This window comes from Ursus americanus, chromosome 7, assembly GCF_024610735.1.
Source record: "Ursus americanus isolate L20-20 chromosome 7, mUrsAme1.1.p, whole genome shotgun sequence".
In the NCBI taxonomy this organism is placed as follows: domain Eukaryota; kingdom Metazoa; phylum Chordata; class Mammalia; order Carnivora; family Ursidae; genus Ursus; species Ursus americanus.
The window spans coordinates 57,113,118-57,127,774 of NC_142133.1; the positions used below are offsets into that span (position 1 = coordinate 57,113,118).

Sequence of the window (14,657 nt, forward strand, 5' to 3'; positions counted from 1 at the left end):
GTGCTTGACATATATTGGAAAAGTTGTCAGCCTGAGAAACTCTTAAGGGGCACATAGACGAATGTGAGGTAAGGCAAGGAAACATGGAGCTGCCAGCAGCATTTTGGCAATGTGTCACACGAACAGTATTAGCTTCATGATAGAGCTAAAGAAACTGAGTCCTGGTAGAAGTGGGGAAGATGGCGGCAGAATGGGAGGAACCTCGGCTCACTCGTCCCATGAATCTAACTAGGTAACTATCAAAGCATCCTAAATACCCCAGAAATCTACGTGAAGACTGGTTGAACAAACTCCACAAGTCAATATAGAGAAGAGGCCACAATGAAGAAGGTAGAAAGTATAGGACATGGTTTAGAGGCGAAATGGATCCTGGTTGCTGCGGAAGAGAGGGGAGCCGTGGTCACAGAGAAGGGCAAGAGAAGAGCACTCAGGAGAACGCACAACGAGAATGTTTCCCCCATCCATTGGCTTGGAAAGCAAGAGGGGCTAAATTTCGTGGGTTCTTGCAACCAAAGGGGCTTCAAGCCCGAAGTTTTAAGTGTCAGTGGACTGGACTCTGAGAGAGTCTGGAGGCATCAGGGAATATAGAGGCATCAGGGGTGCTCTTGGAGAAGCAGACACACAACCCCGGGGACAGACAGTGTAGAAACAGCAGTCTGAGAAATGCCTGGGGCACACAGTGAGGAGATTATTTGCTCTTCTCAGAGCCTGGCCCTGAGAGGCAGCATTTATGAGGGACCTCTCAGGGACCACGGGAGCGGGCTGGTGCTATTTCTCTCCCCGGCCAGTCAATGGTGATACATGAGTGGAACAGAACAGAAAACCCTGAAGTGAACCCACAACTATATATGGTCAGTTAATCTTCAACAAAACAGGAAGGAATATCCAATGGGAAAAAGAGTCTTTTTAACAAACGGTGTTGGGGAAAATCGGACCATTCTCTTTCACCATGTACAAAAATAAACTCGAAATGGATTAAAGACCTAAACGTGAGACCTGAAACCATAAAAGTCCTTGAAGAAAGCACAGGCAATAATGTCTCTGACATCAGCCATAGCAACTTTTTTTTACATGTGTCTCCTGAGGCAAATGAAACAAAAGCGAAAATAAACTATTAGGACTACATCAAAATAAAAAGCTCTGCACAGCAAAGGAAACAATCAACAAAACTAAAAGGCGGCAACCTATGGAATGGGAGAAGATATTTACAAATGACATATCCCATAAGGGGTTAGTACCCAAAATATATAAAGAACTTAAACAGTTCAACACCCCCAAAATGAATAATCCAATTAAAAATGGGCAGAAGACTTGAATAGACAGTTTCCCAAAGAAAACATACAGATGGCTAACCGACACGAGAAGATGGTCAACATCCCTTATCTAAAGGACATGCAGCTCAAAACTACAATGAGCTATCACCTTACACCTGTCAGAATAGCTAAAATCAACAGCACAAGAAACAACAGGTGTTGTTGAGGATGTAGTGAAAGAGGAACCCTCTTGCACCGCTGGTGGGAATGCAAACTGGTACAGCCACTCTGGAAAACTGTATGGAGGTTCCTCAAAAAGTTTAAAAGAGTTAAAAGTTAAAAATATGATCCAGCAATCCCACTACTAGGTATTTACCCAAAGAATGTTAACTGCTAATTCAAAGGGATGCATGCACCCTGATGTTTATAGCAGCATTAGTTACAATAGCCAAATTATGGAAACAGCCCAAGTGTTCATCAACTGATGAATGGATAAAGAAGATGTAGTGCACACACACACACACACACACACACACACACACACACACAATGGGATATTAATCAGCCATATAAAAGAATGAAATCTTGCCACTTGCTAGGTGGAGCTGAGTGAAACAGATCAGAGAAAGGCAAATACCATATGATTTCACTCATGTAGAATTTAAGAAATAGAAATGAGCAGAGGGAAAACAAAAGAGACCAAGAAACAGACTCTTAACTATAGAGAACAAACTGATGGTTACCAGAGAGGAGGTGAGTGGTGGGGGGTTGGGGGGGTGAACTAGGTGATGGGGATTAAGGAGGGCACTTGTGATGAGCACCAGGGGTTGTATGGAAGTGTTGAATCACTATATTGCACACTTGAAGCTCATATTACACTATGTTAACTAGCTGAAACTTAAAACTTAAAAAAATAAGAAACTGAGCCCTGAGGAGTTAAATACCTATTAAGAGGTGGCAGCAGAGTTTGAAACCAGACCTTTATTCCCTGAGTTCTTAGTAAAGGAAAACTTTAAAAAGTCTCTAACCATATCTGATACCGCCTGACTTACTACATAAATTAATAAACCAAATACTTGATTTCAGATTGTAAATTCAACTGCCATAAACGCTGTGCAGCAAAAGTACCAAGAGACTGCCTCGGAGAGGTTACTTTCAACGGAGGTAAAGTTCTTTTTCTTAATTTCCATAAAAGATCAGAAAAGGTCACAATTCTTTTATGTATTATCTTTGTATAAAGTTATATTTGCATATTTTATTTTGTTTACTTTGTTTCTTTGACTTTTTTATTTAATAAGCAAATGCAAACATCAGTAAAGGTACATTTTTATTAGTCATTACACCTTCCCATTTTTCCTTTAACCACCTACCACTTTGTAGTCTCATATTGCCAGTGGTGCTGCATATTCTCTTCCATCTTAGACAAAAAAGACTTACTTTAACACCCTGCTGTTGTCCCTAGGGGTTTTTATAGTTCTAGTACTTAACCGACTGCCTCTGTGTACCAGGCACTCCTCCACACTCTACATATATTGACATTTAAACCTAAGAACAGCCCTTTGAGTTAAGTACTTACAGATGAGTAAACTTGGGCAAAAAGACATTAAATAACTTGCCCAAGAAATGTAGCCAGAAATTTACAGAGTTAGGATTTGAACCCCTATGGTCTGGCCCCTGAATCCACAGTCATTAGAACACATGGTACTGCTTCACTGTCTCTTTCTCTATCAGTCATTCCCTAGACATTTTCCCTTGCGTGCTGGGTTTCCCCCCCTCTTCTCAAGATTATATTAATTGAAGTGGTTACCTTTTTGGAAGGAAGAAGTAATGATTCTAAGCATAATTTTTCATTAACATTTGCATGACTGGTAAAAATTGAATGTAAGTAGTTCTATAGGAGGAAAAGCATAAGGAACAGAAATTAAATTTCTTGGGGCGCCTGGGTGGCACAGCGGTTGAGCGTCTGCCTTCGGCTCAGGGCGTGATCCCGGCGTTACGGGATCGAGCCCCACGTCAGGCTCCTCCACTATGAGCCTGCTTCTTCCTCTCCCACTCCCCCTGCTTGTGTTCCCTCTCTCGCTGGCTGTCTCTATCTCTGTCAAATAAATAAATAAAATCTTTAAAAAAAAAAAAATTAAATTTCTTAAGATTCTAACGTTTTCTTTAATGGCATGTTTTTATGGTTGCTGTTTAACACCATTGATAGCATGATTGGTTTTCTTACTTGGGTTACTCTGAATAAATGCATTTTTTCTGTAGACCAAAGTCTTCTCTAAATTTATGGTCATGTCTTTTTGTACTTTTTTACTGTTTGATAAATGGATATCAAATACTATTAATATTGATTTTAAGGTACATTTGTATACTAATGAATTGAACATCTTTCACATGTTGACGGGTCACTTAGGGTTTTTTCCTGTGTAAATTACCTTTTCCCATGTTTTGTCCATTTTTCTGTTTGTTATTGATTTGCAGCGCGTTGTTGATAATTCTACCCAATAATTCTTTGTCAGTTATACTTGACACAAATACCTTCTTTCAGTCGTGGCTTATCATTTTTTTAAGTAGCTCTATTGAGATAATTTTTGTACTTTACACATTTTGTTTATTCACAAAGTTAGGCAGCCGTCATTACAGTCCAATGGTGGGACATTTTCACCACCCTGAAAAGAAACTGCGTACACTCTAGTAGTCACTCCTCACTCTTCCCCACCAGCCCTGGCAGCTGCTAGTCAGCTTTCTATCTCTACGGGTCTGTCTATTCTAGATGTGTCATATAAATGAAATCATGTAATACGTAGTCTTTTGGGACTGGTGTCTCACATAGCTTGATGTTTTCAAGGTTCATCCATGTTGTCACGTGTATCAATATTGCCTTCTGTTTGTCATGAGTAACATTCCTCTGCATGAATGTACCACATTTTATGTATCAGTCAGTGGACATTTGAGTTATCCACTTTGGGGCTATGATGAAGACTGCTGTGAACGCTGGAATACAGTTTCTGTGGACATATGTTTTCATTTCGCTGGGGCAGATATCTGGTTGTGGAATTGTTGAGTCATACAGTAACTCCGTGTTTAACGTTTGGAGGAGGACTGCCAAACTGTTCTCCGGAGCAGCTGTACCATTTTGCATTCTCGCCAGCAGAGTGTGAAGATTCTGACGTCTCTGCGTGCTCGCCACCACTTGTCACTGTCTGTCATTTTGGCTGTGTGTGTGAAGTGATAGCTCGCTGTGGTTTTGGTTTGCATTTTGCTGATGGCTAATTGATATGCACATCTTTTCACATACCTGTTGGCCATTTTTTCATCTGCTTTGGGGAATATCTATTATTCCTGTCCTTTGCCTATTGAACTGGTTATTTGTTTGTTTATTATTGAGTCGTAAGAGTTCTTTAAATATTTGGGATATAGGTCTCTTATTTGATATATGTAAATACTTTTCCCCTTCTTTGGGCTGTCTTTTTACTTTCTGAGGTATCATTTGTAGCACAAAAGTTTTTAATTTCAATCAAGTCCAGTTTATTTTTTCTTTTGTCACTTAGGTTTTTGGGCTTCACATAACCTCAGGTCTCAAAGATTCACTCCTGTGTTTTCTTCTAAGAATTTTATGGAGTTAGCTCTTACATTTAGACCTGTGATCCACTTTAACTTTTGTATTTGGTTTAAGAAAGAGGTCTGGTTTCACCTTTGTGCATGTAGATATCCAGTTGTATTAACACCAGTTTTTGAACAGACTGACTTTTCTTTCCCCAGCAAATTGCCTTGGACCCTTGTGGAAAACCAGTTAGCCCAACATGCAATAGTGGTGGCTAATCATCTCCTTTGCTTTTAGCATCTTTTGTCATAGATTTAAATTCTAATTAATCAAATTAATTTTCTCCCTTATGGTGTGTGACTTTTATATCTTCCTCAAATACTCCTTTGTCTTGAATCATAAAGATATTTTCCTAGATTTTCATTAAGAGTTTTAAAGCTTTTCTTCCCACATTTAATATACTCTTTCTATTTAGATGTATTGATCTCCCATTAATATAAAACTCTGAATTCACTTAAAACTTTGCCAGAACCTTCCAGTCTGGGAGCGGATACAGATATGCCAATGGATATTGATAGCAGTGACATGAACAGTGACGGTAGCCGGGGCTTGGATGACACAGAAGAACCATCTCCTCCAGAAGATAAAATGTTCTTCCTGGATCCATCCGATCTCGATGCGGAAAGGGACGAGGAAGCTGTGAAAACAATCAGGTAGCGCATGCGCATGGCTATGCCGCAGGCCATGGCCGGTCGCAGGGCCAGTCCAGGCGCTCCCTGGAGAAAGAATCTCTTTAAATGGAACCTAAAATGTAATTTAAAATCCAGTTAAATTGTTGCTAATTCTTTTACATGCACCACAGCATTCCTGAAATAAATTATATCACTTGCCATCCACTCAACATGGGAGGCTGTAAGAATCCTCCTTTTCTTGAAGAGAAAAGTGCTTTATTTAAATGTAGCCTAGATGTGATCGCTCACTGTGGAGCAGCCACCACCGGGTGTCAGAATTGAACTATCAGAGCAGTCCGTTTCTCCATATAGGCAGATTATCAGATGCTAGAAATACCAGTACAGATGTATACCTATGGACGTTGCACAAAGATGATGGTGATGAACTTGGGAGCGGTTTTCAGATTACTATGGTTAATTAGACTATTAGCACTTTGTAAAAATGCTATTGGATTATAAAACTTCTAAATACCCCCTTATATTTATAGAAATTCAGTTTTTCTATATACACAGCTGTATAGGATGTAGTACTTTGTAATAAAATGTTAATATTTTGGCAGGTTTTGTTTTTCATTGGCAACCAGGAGGTATTTAGAGAAAATGGATCATTGATCAGTCTCACATGGCTGAGTGGTCATTTATTCATTTTGGCTTATCATTAGATTATAGCTGTTACTATCATTCTCATTCTGAATTAAAACTTAATGTTTACCCAGTTCGGAGACTATCAAGAGAACTTAGCTAGCCTCCTAACCATGAATACTTCATAATTTAAGAGAAAATATTTAACTGAGATTGAAATTGAAAAACCACATGTTTTTCACACATAACTCCCAAATTGTTCCTCTAGCTATGCTGTCCCTGACCCATGTTGCAGTATTACTTGATTTGACACCGTGCATTATTTTTATTTTCTTAATTGTTATCTGTAAATCATTTTCCTTTCAGTGTCTTCTAGAAATAATTTTTGCTAACAACATGAATAATGGAATTTGACATTTGAACCACGTAAATTTGGGTATAGGTGTACTTACTTTTTACCTCGTTATGAATTTACTAATTAACCATGCTGCCTAGGGGAAAAGAAACTTTCTCAACAGCAATCCCAAATGAGACCCTCTCCCAGGCTTCACATCTTCCAGTTAGGGAGGATTCTTTCTGCTCTGTGCATTGTTTTGTGTTATGACCCTTCAAAAAATACTGATGACAAATAATGAGGACTTGCAGTATTATCTTAGTCTTTTATAAATCAACTGTGTATCATCATAACGTGATCATTTTCTTAAGCTATTTCTAAGATATTTTGAAAAATTTTAGCTCAGTTATCTTAAAAAAGGCTGATGAGTTTATAGTATTTATATGATTTTTTAAAAAATTGAAATTATCAATATTTTGTCATAAACTAAATGTTTTTTAGTCCATCAACAAGCAGTAATATTCCGCTGATGAGGGTCGTACAGTCCATCAAGCACACAAAGAGGAAAAGCAGCACGATGGTGAAGGAGGGCTGGATGGTCCATTACAGCAGCAGGGACACCCTGGTCAGTAATCACGGGCGTCATAGTATGGCAGTGACACTTGGTTATGTGCTTTACTTTATGCATTTTTTAAATCAAAATAAGAATGAGATATATCTTCAGACATTTTAGTATGCTGGCACTATAGTTATGTTTGTAAAGAGTTTTCAAAAGGCAGAACTTTTGAAATATTTTTACAAACTAGTAGAGCAGTAGAGATTCAGAAAGCATCTGGGGATAAAACACCAAATACAAAATCTGTGAAAGAAATAATTGGTAAGATGGACTTGATTACAGTTAAAAGCTTCTGCTCTGCAAAAGACAGTGTCAAGAGAATAGACAAACACAGAGTAGGAGAAAATATATGTAAAAGACTTCTGATGAAAGACCATTCTCCAAAATATACAAAGAACTCTTAAAACTCAACAGTAAGAAAACAAACAACCCAATTAAAACATGAGTCAAAGACCTTAACACATACCTCACCAAAGAAGATATACAGATGGCAGATAAGTTCCATATCGTATGTCATCAGGGAAATGCAGATTAAAACAGCAGTGGAATACCACTGCACACCGACTGGCATGGCCGAAACCTGGAACACTGATGACATAGAGGCTGGCAAGGATGTAGAGCAACACATGCTTCATTCATTGCTGATGGGAATGCAAAATGGCGTAGACACTTGGGAAGACAGTTTGATGGCTTCTTACAAAACTGAGCGTACTCTTACCATATGATCTAGCAGTTGCACTCCTTGCTTTTTACCCAAAGGATAGGAAAACTTACGTCCGTACAAAAACCTGAATATGGATGATTACAATAGCTTTATTCATAATTGCCAAACTTGGAAGCAACAGGGTGTCCTTCAGTACGTGAATTGACAAATAAACCGTGGTACATCCGTCCAGACAGTGGACTGTTATTCAGTACTAAACAGCACTGAGCTATGAAAAGACAGGAAGGAATCTTAAATGCATATTTCTAAGTAAAAGAAGCCAGTGTAAAAAGGCTACATACAATATGATTCCAATTATATGACATCTGGAAAAAGCAAAACTATGGAGACAGTAAAAACAATCAGGGGTTGGGTGTAGGGAGCAGGTAGGCATGAATAGGCAGAAGGAACACAGAATTTTTAAGGCAAGGGAAATACTCTATAAAATACCATAATGGTGGAAACCGGTCATTATACATTTGTCCAAACCCGTAGAATGTACAACACCAGAGTGAACCATAATGTAAACTCTGGACTTTAGGGTTATGATGTGTCAGTAGGTTCATCAGTCGTAACAAGTGTACCACTCTGAATGAGGATGTAGATAATGAGGGAGGCTATGCATGTGTTGGGGGGCTGGGGGTATATGAGAAATCTCTGTACCTTCCCTTTAATTACTCCATGACCAAAAATGGCTAAAGTCTTCATTTTAAAAAATAAAGAGACATGTAAAAACACATGTCAAAAAACAAAAGCAAAGACAAATGACAAACTGGAAAAAGTATTCTGAAGTCATAATTTAGACAAGGATTAATTTCATTATATGTAAAGGATAACAACCAATTGATCAGAAAAAGACCACAACACAGTCAAAGAATGGGCAAAGAGTATCAACAAAGTTCACAGTCAAGGGCATACAAATGACTCTTTGGACATAAGAGCTTGATCTCATTTTTAATGAAAAGTACCATTTAAAATTTTACTGAATTACCAGCTTTTATTTATCAGTGTAGCTAAGATCAAAAAGTTTAGTAACATAACTACATTAGTGAAGGTTTGAGTAAAGAGGTACTCATGTTGCTGATGAAACTATAAATTGGGTCAAATCTTAGGAAGGGTGATTGATACTGTCAAGCAAAATTACATGTGTGTGTATCTTTTGACCCAGGGAGCCAGATTAGAAATGTAGCCTATAGGTGAATTACCTATCTGCGCATGTGTACCACATATGTAATTTAGTGTGCATGCATAAAATTCTCTAAAAAGATTGCTGGAAACCTACTACCATTGCTTACCGGGAGTAGGGTGGGAGTGGGATGTGAGTGGTGGTGGGAGTATACTTGTCACTCTATGTCCTTATGTTTGCAGAATTTTTACACTCGTGAATTTTAAACCTATTCAGAAATACAAACTTATGAATAGAAATGAAAGGGAAAGGAAAGATACAGGTACTTTGGAGGAATCGTTATTTTTATACCTCAGAGTTTTATATCCTTTATTTTATAGAGAAAGAGGCATTACTGGAGACTGGACAGCAAATGTCTAACATTGTTTCAAAATGAATCTGGATCAAAGTATTATAAGGTAAAGATTCCACGTTTTGAAAAATCTGTACATTGAAATATTGTATATTTTCCAAATATATTCAAATAATATTCATTAATTATTATATTGGCATATACCTACTACAACTCTGCCTAATACCATGTATAGAAGTCAGCGTTAAGTTCCTTGTTAAAATAATTGTCCCGCACCCCCTCACAATAGCCCCGCTACCCAAGGTGGTTTTTTGTTGTGTGTTCCTTTGGTTTTGGCCTGCTTATCAGCTTGCTTCCGATTGCCTTTGGATGCTCTGATTTAGATCGGGCAGGTTAGTAAGTGCCACGATCATTGCCTGTCCGGAAGAGGCCAGTGTGGTGTTTGATGTTCTCCACTGCCCCATTTTATCTTAGGCCCTGATGCCCAAAAGCTGCTTCTTTGCCTTTGTATGGTCTTCTTTACTTGGCTTGCTCCACACTTTGTCGTGTCACAGACAGACACCAAACAAAGTTGTAGAGTGTAGCAGTTATATCCTTAAGAAAGCGAATAGAAACTAATGACTTGATTTGATCTGGTTGGGTTCTTGTAAATAATGGGGTTTTTTTGGTTTTGTTTTTGCATTAGGAAGTGGATACATGTAAATACTTGTTACATTTATGGACAGAACCACACAGAATGTTTGAACAACCTATACTAACATTCTACTTTTGCTCTTATTTTTGTTTTATTCTCCTGAGGGCTGTATCTTGCAGACAGCCGCTAGCAGAGAATTGTTGAGTTGATTTAATGATGATTGGAAGTGACAAGTATTGAATATAGGGGCAGTGACCCTCCACGATCCTCTCCTTCCTTGTAGTCTAATGACCTGCTGCAGGCCTGAACCACTGGCTTAGCGATTATACTCCACGCTCTGCCTTCGGCTTTGCTGGGCAGGCAAATCATTCAGGGCAGATGCTATCGTAAGACCTGACCGTGTGTTCCATGTACCACATACTTGGGTTCATCTTAATGCATTCATTAGAAACGCATATCTCTGATTGTTTAGTGTATTTGAAAATAAAAACAAAGATGTATTCATAGTTTTTAATGCCTAATTTTTTACTTCAGGAAATTCCACTTTCAGAAATTCTCCGCATATCTTCGCCACAAGATTTCACAAACATTTCACAAGGCAGCAACCCACACTGTTTTGAAATCATCACTGATACTATGGTGTACTTTGTTGGGGAGAACAATGGAGACAGCTCCCATAATCCTGTTCTTGCTGCTACTGGAGTTGGAGTTGATGTAGCACAGAGCTGGGAAAAAGCCATTCGCCAAGCTCTCATGCCTGTTACCCCTCAAGCAAGTGTTTGCACTTCTCCGGGGCAAGGGAAAGATCACAGTAAGCAATAACCTTGTTGATGGCTTTTTTCCCTCTGGTTCTTAAGTAGTTCGTGGGTGTGGTTGTGTTTCTGTATGTATTTCTTTCTTTCTTTTTTTTTTTAAGATTTTATTTATTTCAGATAGAGTGAGAGAGAGCATGAGCGGGGGTGGGAGGGAACAGAGGGAGAAGCAGACTCCCTGCTCAGTCCCAGTTCTGAGACTCCAGGATCGTGACCTCAGCCAAAGGCAGATGCTTAACTGACTGAGCCACTGAGACGCCCCTCTGTGTGTATTTCTAATGCTCACTTTAAGCTTCATCTGTACTAACCAATATTGTTAGTTAATTCCTTTATATAGTTATGTTAGTTATAATGTATACATATAATCCCCAGAGCTAGGTTCCAGAGTCAGTCTCCCTACATTCAAATCCTGGTTCTGCCAACCTGTTAGATGATCTTAGGCAAAACCTTACCTCTCTGTAATAGTACCTACTTTATGGGGTTGTCAGCATTGAAGGCAAGAGAACCAGTGATAGAACAGTGTTTGGTGTCCGTGAACTCTCATTGGATTCAGCCAGCTGCTACTGTTTTGCTTCATAGTGGGATGTAAACAGGTGATGAAGTACTGTGGTTCATGTCATACTTGTGAAATCTGTGAAGTCAGATGTGCTATTTTTCTTTTAACTGAATTAAAACATTCAGAAACACCAAAAAAATTATTGAAACATGTTCTTTGCACCAATAAAATTTATAAAATAAAACCTAAATTTGATGAAGGATCAAGTGAAAGCCATAATATGATGTCACTTTTATGCTATTGATGTTATAGTATTTATGGGGAGACATCATTCATTAGAAAATTAGACAAATAATATTTAAATCGAAATAGTTCCTAAAAGGACTTTATTTCAGTTCACCTGTATTATTTCATGCACCTGTTCTTGGCATTATGCTAGACTCTGAGCTAGAATACAAAAGAAACACAGAAATTAAGGGGGCTAGGACGTACCACCGTTAGTGTTAAGTAGTAGCATAAAGCAGTAGAGTGCAGACATGAGTAATGCATTATTTGGCGGGGGGTGCAGGTGTGGATAGGAGGGGTAAGCAGAGACTTCATGATAGGAAAAAATCTGATTTGGACCTTGATCTTGGGTCTCAAGTAGGTTAGGATAGGAGAAATTAAAGGGAAGGGTGGGGGGGGTGTTACTCGAGTTAAGGAGCCTGCTATGACCAAAGGGATGAAAGTGATGGCCGTGAGTATGTCTGGTGTTTAATATTGATTCTTAGGGGGTGAGTTAGATGGATATTTACAGTGCTTCTCAAGTTTTGGGGGATTGTAGACAGAACTCTGATATCGTAATTAAAGCCATGGACCTTTTCCCCCAGAAAATAATACAGGGACTTAAACACAAATGTTATGTATAACTGAATATAGGGACCTTCTCCATTTTCCAGCCCATCCATGGACCTCCTTCCTCGGGTTAGGAGTCTCTAAAAGCAGAATTGCAGAAGGGTTAAGAGTGAGCGAGGGTGCTAGAGAATGATAGCACAGTCGCCGCTTACTGGCTATGTGATCTTGGTCTCTGCAGTCGCTCATCTAAAGTGGGAATAATCATAAATGTATATAATGCACTTAGCACAGTTCCTGACATATTAGTAATACTGTCACTGGGTTGTTGGCTGCTGCTTTTCCTGGAGTGGAGTTCTGGGAAGCAATAGAAAATATAACTAGGTGGAGCTAGACAGTGGAGGCCTCTGAAACAAAATCAGTATTGACTTACACTAGGAAAACGGAATGACTGAAAAACAAAGCTTTAGACACTTTAATATAGTTGATGCTGTGCCTTTTTTGTTCATTAATATTTAATATTTGAATTATTTAAAATATTTTTAAGATTGACAATATTTTTAAATGCAGTCTTTGATAGTAATGTTACTTATTTTTGATATATGCTTACATTTTCTTGTTTTAAATTTTTATATTTGGGATCATAAAGGAAATTTCACATCTTGCTTCTTTGAGTTCTCTCAGAGATTCTAGATCTAGTCTCTTACTCACTTTCCATGTGGCCCTTTTCTCTTTTTTGTCACTTACTTCCTTTGCTTACCAAAGTAATATAGACATATAAACTTTACAGTAAAATGGAATATAAAATGAGGAAGTCCTTCCTGTACACTTGTAACACACCCCGTTATTCCTGCTCCTCTCTCTCCCCCCTCAGAAAACCATTAACAACAATTTGGTGTATATTTCTTGTATCTCCTTGGTTTGGGGAGAAGGGAAGCTGTGACTATTTAATTTATTTAATTTTAACTTATTTAATTAATATGTATCATATATATTTCAGTGTCAGTATGTAGATTTATCTGATTTTTAATTTTTTTATTAAAGTAATGCATGCTTTTTATGTTTTAGAAAATGCAGGCAGTATAGAAGTATATAAAGACTAAAGTCTTTGTTCTCCAACCCTTACTCTCTCATTCACCAGAAATATCATATACTCTTTGTTTTTAATTCAAATGCTGTTGCCTTACAACTTGCCTTTCTGACTTAATATGCCATGGATAGCTTTCTAGCTCAGTATGGATAGCTCTACACCATTAAATGTTTAGATAGTATTTCTTTGTGTGGATGTATCATATTTTATTTGACCAGTTTCTTGTTGATGGGTTGGTATCGGGTGTATGGATAAATTTTTTTAAAGAACATAATTATATTAACTGTACGTTAGCCCGTTTTTAAAATTTAATATGCTGTGGGCATTCACATGTCAGCAAATGTTAATATTAAATCATATAACAATTTTCTCATACATCATTCTTCTGTTTTACAGAAGATTTATCTACTAGTATCTCCGTATCTAATTGTCAGATCCAGGAAAATGTGGTAAGTAAAAATTACAGCTAAAGTGTGCAAATTGGGTAATTAAAATAGGTAAAATAAGATGTGAAAATCTTATTAGGGAAGCAAGTTCAAGAGACAAAAAACTCTTGGGGCGCCTGGGTGGCACAGTCGTTAAGCGTCTGCCTTCAGCTCAGGGCGTGATCCCGGGCGTCCTGGGATCGAGACCCACATCAGGCTCCTCCGCTGGGAGCCTGCTTCTTCCTCTCCCACTCCCCCTACTTGTGTTCCCTCTCTCGCTGGCTGTCCCTCTGTCAAATAAATAAAATCTTTAAAAAAAAAAAAAAGACAAAAAACTCTTAAATACAGAGAACAAACTGGTGGTTGCCAGAGGGGAGTTGGGTGGGGGATGGGTGAAATAGATAAAGGGAATTAAGAATACATTTATCTTGTTGAGCACTAAGAAACATTTAGAATCACTATAAATCACTGTATTGTACACCTGAAACTAATATAACACTGTATGTTAATTATACTTGAATTAAAAAAAAGTTCATAGGCCAAAGTATTGAGCACCTGGCCTAAAGACACTGGCTAGATTTTGTGGCTGATAACTACTCTAAGGGATTCTGCTTTATGAAGGAAGCTAAGGCAGATGTTTTAAATTGTGAAAATAAAGATAACTTTTTCACAAGTGATAGTAGACTATTACATAGTGATAGACTAGTGCAAAGAGAAGGGAGAGATTACTTCTTGCTGGGTCAGCAGGGAAAGCTTCCTCAAGGAAGTGAAACCTGAGCTGTGCCCACCAGGGTGGAAAGGAATTTCGGCTGAGAGGATGAGGGCGGGGAACAATAGTTCATGCAAGTTCAGGGACCAGGATGGGCAATTAGAGGGAAGCAGGACATACAAGACGTTTAAGGAATAGTGAATAGATGGAGTTTGGCTGCTGTATGTAGGTACGTATTGGGGATTATGACAGGGGTCAGCATACTTTCTATAAAGGAATAGATAATATTTTAGGCGTTGGGGACCATACTCAATTACTTGACTCTGCCATGGTAGTGAGAAAGCATCCATAGGAATCATCCTAAAGGAATGAGCATGATTGTGTCCCAGTATAACTGAATGGACACTTGAATTTTCTATCATTTT

The 14,657-nt window shown here is 38.3% G+C and overlaps 1 protein-coding gene across 3 annotated transcripts in view; it reads left to right on the plus strand.

The window, feature by feature from the left end:
* PRKD3 (protein kinase D3) overlaps positions 1-14,657 on the plus strand; it is an 83,425-nt gene that overhangs the window by 49,973 nt on the left and 18,795 nt on the right. For all 3 annotated transcript variants that reach the window (XM_045809062.2, XM_045809061.2, XM_045809063.2), the window contains exons 7-12: positions 2,340-2,417; positions 5,321-5,504; positions 6,940-7,063; positions 9,264-9,341; positions 10,404-10,680; positions 13,495-13,547. In XM_045809062.2, the coding sequence (XP_045665018.1) occupies positions 2,340-2,417; positions 5,321-5,504; positions 6,940-7,063; positions 9,264-9,341; positions 10,404-10,680; positions 13,495-13,547 (794 nt within the window). The remainder of the gene's footprint in view (positions 1-2,339; positions 2,418-5,320; positions 5,505-6,939; positions 7,064-9,263; positions 9,342-10,403; positions 10,681-13,494; positions 13,548-14,657) is intronic.